General features: G+C 32.7%; 2 protein-coding genes across 2 annotated transcripts; both read left to right on the top strand.

Annotated features, from left to right (window-relative positions):
• Window positions 1-255: 255 nt before the first annotated feature.
• On the top strand, window positions 256-4,541 carry LOC139882563 (mitochondrial hydrolase YKR070W-like). The gene is made up of 13 exons (XM_071866857.1): window positions 256-334; window positions 474-610; window positions 694-907; window positions 1,002-1,037; window positions 1,330-1,403; window positions 1,482-1,522; window positions 2,072-2,143; window positions 2,244-2,436; window positions 2,829-2,924; window positions 3,546-3,613; window positions 3,988-4,192; window positions 4,302-4,388; window positions 4,476-4,541. The coding sequence occupies exons 1-13, from the start codon at window positions 256-258 to the stop codon at window positions 4,539-4,541; spliced, it is 1,368 nt and encodes a 455-aa protein (XP_071722958.1).
• Window positions 4,542-10,608: 6,067 nt separating this feature from the next.
• On the top strand, window positions 10,609-12,162 carry LOC139882562 (coronatine-insensitive protein 1-like; the record flags this gene model as incomplete). Its single annotated transcript, XM_071866856.1, has 2 exons — window positions 10,609-11,111; window positions 11,999-12,162. Coding segments are annotated over exons 1-2 (667 nt in total), but the record flags the coding sequence as incomplete, so codon positions are not given.
• Between the last annotated feature and the right edge of the window lie 84 nt (window positions 12,163-12,246).

Raw genomic sequence — 12,246 nt, 5'->3', positions numbered from 1 at the left:
ATTAACTTTTTGGACTCCAAATCTATTTTCATTGATTGATTATATAATCTGGATCTGGTCCCTATTACAAGTAGCATACATGGTCCCCATCGCAGTATTGCTGTTGGATACTAGAGTGAACAAGACAAGAGTCAGAACTCTTTACCTGCAAATCGATCCCCTTCTAGTGGGTTTACGATGGACCATTCTAGTATTATGGAAAGCAAGTTTCCTTTGTCTAACAGTTTCCTTTTATACATGTCATATTATTTTAACATGTCATGTGTCCCTTATGTGAGATCACTAGGCATAGTTAACGGAAAGAATGTGACACCTATCCAATATTCGACGAAAGGTATTCTTTTTGTTAGGAAAATTAATGGAATGATAGCTGTTTGTTAGAAAATCGATACCAACTTGTTATTTAAATTCAGTTCGAAGTACTAAAAATGCTGTTATCCTCTATCTTGATGAACGGTTGTGGTTGCTCTCAGGGTGTTGGAGAAATGAAATTGCCGGGCATGTCAGAAAAAAAGAAATAGACGGAAAATTAAATGGGGTCCTCAGACCTGTTTTTACTAAACACAGGGAGCCCGGACCATATTGTTGCAATATAGGGATCTCTGAACGAGTTTTTTCTTAATATAGGGACTTTAAAACTCGGAAAAGAAAAGAAACAAACAAACAAACAAAAACTGTTGTTCGTAGTCATAGCTGTTCATTGGAGCTGAAGAAGTGACGGGAGGGATGAGAATTAGCTCATCAGTGTTTACAATATCTCATACTCCATTCTTGTTTTCAAAGCAACATAAACTACGCTGTTGCTCTTCCTTTGGGATTGCCTTCGATATTGACGGCGTCATTCTCCGGGGTCGTGTTCCTGTCGGTGGTTCTCCTCAAGCTTTGGCTAGATTGTTCGACCACTTTGGTAACGTTAATTTTATGAAAAGAAGCTTATATAATTTTTATTATTGTCCTTTTATGGCTAATGAATAATGTGGTGTAATTCTGCCTCTTCACAGGTGCTTTGAAAATTCCGTTCTTATTCTTAACGAACGGTGAGCTGTATAACGTTATAATTCCTAAGCTGGAGGGTAGCTTCAATTGTTTCTTGAAGCTACCCTTCAGCTTTCTGTGAGCTATAAAATGGAAAGATACGTAGCAGATATTTGACAGACTGTGTGTTGACCATTGTTGTCTGCTATGCTACTCTAGTATTTTCGTAGGAAATAAAAGTAGAAGGATTTTGGTCTGTATTTTACGCTGTTTAATGTGTTGTGCAAACTTTAACATATTCTTTTTAACTCGTTATTTTACTAGAAATTAACTACTTTCATTGCATTTGAAAAGGGGGTGGCATCCCAGAAACCAGACGAGCTTCAGAGTTAAGTGAACTTCTACAAGTAAATATTTTGCCGTTGCAGGTAATGTTTTTCTCTTTTCACTCATAGAATGGTAAGAAAGACTTAGGATCATCTTTTCATGTCATTATTTCAATGCAGGTTGTACAAGGTCACTCACCTTTCAAGAATTTGTTGACAGAGTAAATTTCTAGCCACTTGTGTACATGCTTCGTCACATTATTTCTGTTCAATTTCGCTCATTTAATTGATCAACTTGTTCTAAATTCTTCTGTCCAAATACCTATTGTGCAATGCATTAACCTGCCAATCATAAACTTTAGGAAATAACCATGTAAACAAATCAACCTTTTCTTTATTGTGAGAAATTGCTGAATATAGTTTTTAGGAATCCTTATCATCCTCAAGCTGTAAACATACAAAGCATCAGCCTGTTTTAGCCCTGGAACGGCGCCAGCCTGAGATTTTGTATGTCGACTAAGCTCGATGAAGAAGCTTGAAGAAAATAGAGTTGGATTTGAGTTGTACGAGAGAAATATGGAATCATTGTGCTAGTGAATCATTGTGCTTGTGCTCATGAAAATATGGAATCTTCTAAGATCACTCATGAAGGAACAAATCAAGTCATGGAAGATAAAATAAGCATGCATAATTGCATACTCACAAATATGAATTGTTTAAAATGTCATCTCATGAATGATTCTATCTGAACTATTGGGATTTTTCTTCAGATTTGAGAATGAACTCATTATTGTCACTGGAAAAGGGGAACCTGCAGCAGTAATGTCTGAATATGGTTTCAAGTAAGACTCAGCTATTTATACCGTTGACAGTATTTCCTGACTATTCTCGTTTTCCGGTAACGTGAACATGTCTTTTACGTAAACCTGTTTTTATTGGCAGGAGAGTTCTCTCCATGGATGAATATAGCTCTTACTTCAAAGACATTGATCCTGTATCTCAGTACAAAGCATGGATGCCTAAGGATGTGGTTAGTAGAAATAGCAGCTCTACACCAAAATATAATGTCTTCTCTGAGAGAGTTAAGGCAGCATTTGTAGCTAGTGATCCTGTAGACTGGGGCAGGGACATTCAGGTATTATCTAACTTAAATATTTAATAACAGTTAACAATTTGATTCAAAAGTACATTTAGAAGTCAATGCCTTATTTTATGTGTATTTTATTGTCTTCTCAGTTAACTATGAATTGAAAAATCAAAATTAATTTTCACTTTCCAGGAAATTGCAATATTTTTCAATGAACAAAACTTTTATATGAGACTCCACTAAAAATGCAAAGTTATGCCAACAATAGAGATTGATTGTAGTGAAATAACTATATTTCTTAGTATTTTGCGGTGCAAGAATAATGGTGATAATAAAAAGGCAACAGATAATTTTTTTCCCTTCTTTCACTAACTTATAATGCATGTTTAATATATAAATTGGGTCATACCATTGAAGATTAAACTCATGTTTTGCAATAGGTTCTGTGTGACGTCTTAAGATCTGGAGGCCTTCCTGGACAAGTAAACGGACTTCAGCCTTCCTTGTATTTTGCTGCTGATGATCTTGAATACCAGGTTGGTTATTTTTCTTGGTCAAGGTTACATCTTAAGGAAAAAATGGTACCTCTTATGTAAAACACATTCATCTTTGTGGGCATGTCATGTATAATGATGCAGGTAAAGTCTAAACTACATTGTAATTTTCATCTTACTCTAACCTTGGTGTGTTCTTTGCATTTATGAAAACAGGATTTGGTTGTGTGTTACTTTTCACTTATTATTTGATGCCAATGTTTGTAATGGCTAAGACACGCTGATGGTGTCACCTTAAGCTTCATAGTTGTCACAATATATCAGCAACTTGTAATAGTTCTTACTACAAAGACTCGAACAAAAATGATGAAGCTTTAATCAAACAATTGGGGTCTTCAATCACGGACCCATATTTGGGAATCAATTTTGTTTCGGGCTACAATTACAATAAACTTGAATGAGTTCCCTTTTAATGAAATTTGCCATGCCACTTGATATCAAAAGTGCTTTTTGTACGTCTGTACTAGATTAGTTGCTTATCATATTTGGTCCTCGCGATTACTCCATTTTCATTTTCAGGGTCATTAGAATTGATGGAAAGACGTCTTGGAATTATGATGGGGGCACAGAAATGATTGCTGATAGATTAACTGAATATTTCAGGCTTCATTCTCATCTAAACGTCTTGGGATCGGAGCTTTCAGAATGGCATTGGAATGCATTTTCAATAGGTGAGGTTGGCCTATTTTTAGGCTGTCATCTACTAGGTTTATTGCTTTTATGTATCTTTATGTTAAGAATTTTTGCTGTCTTCATGGATTAGCTTGCAGTACTCATCTTGCGCTGAACTCTATTTTTTTTTAAAAAAATCTATACTTCCTGTTAATAGTTTCATTAGGAGGCTATAACCAGGTCCTTGTCGTTCAATTTGTTCTAAAACCCCAAGCCGAGGTTTCTAACGTCCATTTTAAAAATAACTCTGAAGTTGTTCATGTATCTAACACAAAATGTACCACCAGGTTATCTGAGCGAGACATTTGAAATACTCATCTACTGCATAATCAACTAAGAAGTTAGAAATCATAATGTTTGCCAATTCTTGCAGAATCCACACTGATGCTTTGGAATACACAATTTATGGGAAGCCAAATCCATTTGTATTTAAGAATGCTGAGAAAATTCTTTATGAAATTTTGTTATCTCATTGCGTTCATAATTTGAAGCCTAACGATGTCCCTGGGTCTCATTGTTTTAAAACCCTGTATATGATCGGGGATAATCCTGCAGTTGACATCCATGGTGCTAAACAGGTAGATTAGATTTGTCTTTTGATCAGTTTTTTTCACTTTCTTTTTTCTTTCTCTCTAGATTACAAAGGGATTTAAGATGATTAAAAGTCCTAACATTAAAGTATTCCAGGCAGGGGATCCTTGGTTTTCAATCTTGACACGAACCGGTGTTTTTCGAGGAGAAGAAAATAATCACCCAGAGTTCCCAGCAGATTTGGCAAGTTGAATAACCATACTTTTAACATATTTATGTTAGTAAACACTAAACAAAATCATTAATGGAGCACATCTCTATTTTGGACAGGTGGTTGATACAGTTGAGGACGCAGTTGACTATATATTCAAAAGAGAGTGTCTCCTACTGTCATGAGGAATCTCACCACCAAGAAGAATCAGGTGATAGCAAAAAGAAGAAGAAAGAGTTGGTTAAATCTGTTGTAACGAATATATCGAGAGAGAAAAATTTGATTTCCGATTGTGAGTTTGTGACAATATCAGTTTCAGACATTTGCTTTCGGGACTTAGTTTTATCAGAAAGAAAAATTTCAGGAACAAAAACTAATTAAACAACATTCAGATAGGTCGTCGTTGGTTTGTCAACAACCAAAAACGCAGATCATGTTCTGTGCCAAACGTGAGAGATAACTTGTCTTGAATCAAATTATTAAATTGATCTTGATAAAAAGCTACTATTTTCGTCCCTAATTAATCATCACGTTTCTTATGCAATTTACATAAAAAATATGCAATTAATTAGAAACGAAGGAAGTAGCTGTTATTGAACACAAAATATATGTATGGAAGTAACATTCGATAACATCTAATTTCATGTATCTCTTGTAACATACAATATGACTTAGAGCTTCATTTCATTTATTATGTTCACTAAATGAAGTGAAATCAATGTGATCTTGAAAATCCATATTAACCAGCCAAGTGGTTGTTATTGTGGGGAGAACTTTCCCTTATTCTAATTAGAACGTGGTTTAATAGTTAAGTTTTTTTTTTTTAAGTAATCTAAATTACTATTATTGAGTATCATGGTCCATGTGGTAAATTTTTATTTAAAGAGATAAACCCATATTTAGGATTTTCATTGCAACCTTAAAATAATGCTACTTTAGTTCATTGGACACTAAACTGTAACGATTGAACCATTTTTAACGATTGAACCAATGCCTATTATTCATCAAAAAAATTGCCTATCAGCTGAGTAGACACAATTCTTAATTTTTAAAAATTGCTTGGATAAATATGTAGTCCAAACCGATGAATAAAAAATATAAAAAAACGATTGAATTTAAAAAGAAAAGAAAAACCTACTTGTTAATAAGATGAAATTGTCATATTCGAAATCAAATTTCAGGCTTAGGATGCAATTCCATACACACAGTGATATGTCCAGCGAATCTACAAGCACCATCCACCAGCCTTGCTAAGTCGAATCGTCGTTTCATTTTGCACGACCGAGTCGGTAAAGGAATCCGAGCTCTGCCGACAACGACAACTCCACTGGATGTTCCTGGACCCGAGTCGCTCTTGGACATCATACGGAGAACTTCCAAATACAAGTAGGTTCCATTTAAATACTGGTTCCGATGTTAAAAGTATAGCATTGGTTATATTCAGGTTCATGACTAAAAATTTCTCCATTGAAATCGAGAGTAGATATAACTTTGTATCTCGACTTTGGAAAATATTCAAGATTCTGATCCAAGACTTGAACACCGACGATAGAATAAGCAAATTCAGCATCGCATCTTTCCGATCGCATTTTTTACTGACCATGATCAATAGACCATCAGATCCTCCGAATTTCATCGATAGGATCGTACGTGTTGGCTAGGGTAGCTGTACAAGTATAATATATCAGAATAAAAGATAAGAAAACAGAAATCATAAAATGAACAAAAGTGGTTTACCTTGAATTGAATAAATACAAATTACTCAAATAGGGTCTTTTGTCACTGAGCAACAATTTTGTTTAGAGTTAATACATATAATAGATTTATTTATAACTATTTCCGTCCCAAAATAGATGTAAATTTTTCAATACAATTTGCATATAAAAATTTGTATCTATTTTGGGACGGAGGTTGTATTATTTTTAATGGTCAATACATATACAATTTATAGGAGTTTAATTTTTTTAATATTATATATAGGAGTTTGTGTTAAAAGGAAACTCGAATATATATATAAAATATATTTTTGATAATGTAAGGAAACTCGAATATGAAGTCTTAAATGATATAGTCGTTTTGATGTACACAAATTATAGTCTGCCACAATATTTTTCCCTAAATAAGCCTACCAAAATATGAAAACTTTTCTAAAAAATAACAATACTAATAAAATTATTATTATTATATGAAAGCTAAGGAGTAAGGACAGATAACAATTTTTTTCAAAAAAATCTACTCTGATCCAGCGATAATTAATTCTATCTTTATATATATATATATATATATTTAAAAAAATATAGGATAAATTTTATTTATTAATTGTAATTTTTTTGATTAAGTTTATTAATTTTAATTTTACTTGATGATAAAATTTTATTTGTATATACTTCCTCCGTCCCAAAATAGATATAAATTTTTCAATATAAATTATATGTAAAAGTTTGTATCTATTTTAGGACGGAAGTAATATTTGATTAAATTGGATAATATCTTATATAGCAAAATTGTCGGAAAAAATTTTAGTTGCATAAGGTATAATCACACTCTTATCCATGTCTAAAGCCATAAAAAGAGTTGAAGTCGGAAAAGAAAAAGTTGAAAGAGAATGGAGCCGAGTTTGATATTGACTCGATTCGACTCGTTTAATGAGTGTTCATTTATAAACGACTCGTTAGAAATAGAAAATTGGGATCAGTTTGTAAATAATCTCGTTTCTAGAAATTAACAGAGAAAATCCAAAAATTTATATTTAAATTGCCTCACAAATCTCACTAATTAACATTCCCTACTCTCTCAAAATATGTTTTTAACGTATTGACTTAGAGAATAAATTGAAAGAAAAAATATAATATATTTTGATCTAAATTAGATATGAAAATCATTTTTTTTGAGAAAACTAAAAAATCGAAAAAACATTGAAAGACGGAAGAAGTAGTTAATCTAGATATAGCAACCTTAATATATATAATAATTCATTGACCTTTATTATTTATGAATTGAAATTTAGAGTTATACAATTTTCATTAATTTAACATAGAATTATAGCTCAATAAAAATATAACTTATTAAAAATGTTTATTAATTAAATTTCACTTTCAATATAAAATTATAGTCATAAGTATAATTATTATTCAATTATAATTTGATAATATTAACTATCAATGTATTTTAATTATTATTCAACTATAAATTATAATTAATTTTTTTATTAATTAGGTAGAAGTTTTATAAACCAAGTATACAATTTAAAACTAATAAAAAATTCTAGTGTAACAAGCTGCATTATTTTATTGCCAACAATCTAACCAATCATAAAATCGTCCCCTTTTCTTATATAGCAAGGACATTTTAACTGAATTTTCGATAGCATCAATTAAATTATAATTAATTTTTTTATTAATTAGGTAGAAGTTTTATAAATCAAGTATACAACTTAAAATTAATAAAAAAAATTAGTGTAACAAACTCATTGCCAACAATCTAACCAATCATAAAATCGTCCCCTTTTCTTATATAGCAAGGACATTTTAACTGAATTTTTGACAGCATCAATTATTTTAAAATGATTACAAGTCTCTCTTTGAAAAATAACATTATTTCTCTCCTGCCATATATAATACACTATGGTAAGGAAAGCCTACCGCCGTATGATAGAATTGAGTGTTAAGCTAGAATGATGTATTTTATTCAATAGCGAGATACTTCTTTATATAATACAATTATAATACCTAACTAGTTAAGGATTATATCTAATGTAAATTCTAATATAGATAGGAATAGGATAATACAACAATTGAGACATGAATTAGTGAATTGAATTGGGTTTAGTGAATGTTGATTTGAGCTGAAACCCATATGCTATTACCGTATACATGCCAAAACCGATTTGCTCAACTGCTTTCTTAGTGAACCATCCTACTTTCCTTCTCCAAAGCACCGACTTCCTATAAATTCTGGCCCTACTCATTGCATCTTCCCGAACCAGTTGAGTAAAAGGACAAGTACAAAATAAATGTGTTACAGTTTCCACACCGGATTGACGTAGTGGGCATTGATTTGTTTTACAAACATCCCACCTATGCAAATTTTCTCTCACAGCCAATCGATTTTTGATAGTAAGCCATAAAATTAAACTATGTTTGGGCACATTGCCTGATTTCCAAACCAAACAGAACCAGTCTACCTTATTATTCCTTCTTCTAATGGCATTGAACCCAAAAGAGATACTATATTTACCTCATGGATCAGCTACCCATACAATTTTATCCGACACTTGCTCATCACACGGAATGCTTCTTACCATGTCCCAAGCAACGCTAATGTCTTCTGAAATCGACTCTGGTAATCTTCATGTGCTAGCTCTCCTCACTTCTCTGACTAAAGCATTTCATTTCACATCCGCATCCTGAAAAGTAACTGAAAGAAATAAATCTTTTAGAGTTTTACCTTGTATCCACGGATCATACCAAAAGCCGAAGCACTGCTCTCCCCAACTGGTAGCTATAGAACACTTTGAAAGTATCCCTTAGCTTTAACAAGTTCCCTCAGGCTACAATCAGGTGGACATCGAACTTTGCGATAAGACAAACGACTCAATTATAAATTATAATTATTATCTTATTAATTATTATTATTTTGAGAGGAAAGTGATAAATAATGGGTTAATTCTAAAGACAAAATGGTAATTGTCTAAAATTAATGGTCAAAATAATGGTCAATTAACGGAAAATTTAACAGAGAGGGAATCATATATTATTTTATAAAATTAAGGGGGTTAAATTAATTTTAAAACTAAGAAGAGGTGATCATATATTAAAGCGTACCTTAGGGGGTTAAAATATTCCACCATTTTTAAACACTCTTTAAAAATTCAATAATTAATAAATTATTACGTCTAAAATAAATTACCGAAATACCCTGATGCTCGAGAACGGTTCGGTTAGACTCGAGATTTGCTTTCTAAATGACCTTTCTAAACGAACATATTTGATCTCTGACTCGCTAACTAAACGAACCTCAAACGCTTGTTTATTGAACCGTTCGATAGTTTTGAGCTCGTTTACCTTACCCATTACTATGTTTTATTGATGATTTAATAGAATATATTTAATTTGTTAATTAAGTTTATAGAAAAAGTTTACGATTTATGTATAACTAGTCATTAAGTCTGTCTATTGGATGAATTTATTATGTATAAAAATAGATGATATTTTATATTTAATTTGAAATACTATTTTATTGCTATATTATAATTCCAGTTAAAGTCTACAATTTTATTTATAAATATTTAAAATAAATATAACTAAAAAAAACACTAAAATAAGAACACTTTTTAAAACTTTATTTAATTGGATATTTAAAATACAAAAAATAAAGAGAGACTATATGTAATCATCTTATTATATGTACCTCACATTAAACAAAATATACCTCACATTAATTTTTTTTTTTAAAAGTTCTAACTATAAAATCGAACTTTTCAATAGTATGAGATGTATTTATATATATGTCCGTTTTAATTATGAAGAATGTAAATGAGAAAATAGAATTTATTGAGATTTTGATTAGAAATAAGAATTTAATTAAAAAGTTGAAAAAAATATTATGGAATATAAAATATACTTGAATTATTAGAAAATGTAGTATGTGATTAGAATAAATTAAATAGTTATTCTTATTATAGAGTATACTAGAATTATTAGAAAGATAATAAAGTTGTGAATTTATTTATTATTTTATTAATTTAAGATTCCAGTTCCACTATACTTAATTTTTAAAGCGAAATTATAAGACGATCACCACACCAGAAAACAAAGAAAGTTCCCCTTAATCGCTACCGTTCATCTTTCTTTCCGCAACCGAAATCCCGTTAAGTCACAATCGTCAATCATCATTTCTCTGCATTAACAGTCTTTGGCTCTCGTCTCGCTCGTTCTTGGTTGGATAACAAACACACCGATGCACTCAGTCAGTGTCTCCCGATCTCTCGCAGATCAGATCTTCCTCTTTTCCATTTCTTAATCTTTCACTGCTTTCTGTTCCGATAAATTCCCATTTCAATCGAAAACTTCCGATTTGATTTGATCGATTTTCACGTTTCGTCTTGAGCTGCTCAATCAAGACTCTGTTTCTTGATCGATAATTCTCAAGGTAAATCTGCAAAACCCTTATCTCCGTCTTTAATTATTATCGACTATGGAAGTTGGACGTTTTTTCTAATTTGGGTTGGATTGAACAGTGAATTGAATTGCGATGGAGAAGTCACCAAAGCTAAATAAAGCAAACAACTCCACCAAAGATATGATTTGGGATTTGGATACAGCAATTGGTTGTGTGATGCCCTACATACGCGACCCCAAAGACCGTGACGCTGCCTCCTTAGTCTGCAAGACCTGGTACGAGCTCGATTCGCTTACTCGTAAACATGTAACAATTGCCTTATGCTACACGACGACTCCCCAGCGCCTGCGCCAGCGCTTCCCAAACTTGAAGTCCCTGAAGCTCAAAGGGAAGCCGCGAGCTGCTATGTTCAATTTGATTCCAGAGGACTGGGGTGGATACGTAACTCCATGGATCAACGTGATCTCCAAATCGTTTAAATCATTGAGGTCCTTGCACTTTAGGAGGATGATTGTGAAAGATGAAGATCTTAAACTGTTAGCGAGGACACACGGCAATGTTTTGAAGCATTTGAGGCTTGACAAGTGCTCTGGGTTCTCAACAGATGGGCTATTGCACGTTGCTCAATCTTGCAGGTGATTTTGTTTTTCCTTTGGGTTCTCAACAGATGGCCTTATTGCTCAATTAGGCAATGTTCAGTGTTTAGCCGCTTGTTTGATTGCAAATGCATGGCTTCTTTTGATCCACTTGTCATTGTTAAATCTTGCATGTCTATTAATATGGGGGATTTAGGTTATTCTGTGTTAGTGGAAGTTTATTTACCAATCTCGACACTTTTTGGCGTAATTTGGAATTTTCTTTCTTTCCACCGCCTGAATTTGTGTATTGTGGGAATGCTACTGCTGAATTTGTTTTAGTTGACTGAACCTATCCTCTTGAGTTGGAATATTGGAAGTCTTGCACTCAATACACCCCCACTACTTAGTACGCCTCTCAGTTTTGTATCGTATGTCGTCTTAGATATCTATCCATCTGTGGAATTTGGTTAAATCAAGTATTACTAATATAATATATGAATATAATACCTGCAATATATAAAAATAATTGGGCAGTCCATGGTTGGCTTTAAGTGATGTTGTCACAAGTCTCATGGCCATGGTTGCATTTTAAGTGACTGTTTTCTGTTTTCATAAGCCAAGTGATTCATGCCACATGATTGAAGGGTACTAGTTCAGCTAACAAAGTGAGACGATCTAAACAAAAGACTGTAATACAACGATTTTAATCTAAGAATTTAATTCTGATTAAATTTTTTGGCTCAAAATTAGACTCCGATTATTTCCATACCTCATTAGTTCTATGGCATGCTAATCCTTCCATCTTTTGTTCTTTATAGTACCCTGACTGTGGAATTGTTGATTCAATCTGCGCCATAATAACTAGTTGTTCAATGAACTCAGACAAAAAGAACTTACACTACACTTGCATGTATTAATTTTTTCTTGATCTTGTTTTTCCTCAGTCATCTGAAAACCTTCTCCTTGGAAGAGAGCTCTGTTGTGGAAAGTGATGGTGAATGGCTGCATCAGCTTGCTTTAAACAATACTGTTCTTCAGTCATTAAACCTTTACAATACAGAACTTGCCAATGTCAGTGTTGAAGATCTCGAACTCCTCGCGAGAAATTGTAAGAACTTGGTCTCCGTGAAAATAAGTGATGTTGTTGATGTCTTGGACCTCATGGGATTTTTTCGTGTGGCATCGGCTTTGG

The sequence above is a fragment of the Rutidosis leptorrhynchoides genome, unplaced genomic scaffold (assembly GCF_046630445.1).
Source record: "Rutidosis leptorrhynchoides isolate AG116_Rl617_1_P2 unplaced genomic scaffold, CSIRO_AGI_Rlap_v1 contig284, whole genome shotgun sequence".
NCBI classification, from domain to species: Eukaryota; Viridiplantae; Streptophyta; class Magnoliopsida; order Asterales; family Asteraceae; genus Rutidosis; species Rutidosis leptorrhynchoides.
The sequence above is the reverse complement of the archived record's forward strand: the minus strand, read 5'-3'. Positions and strand labels throughout refer to the sequence as shown.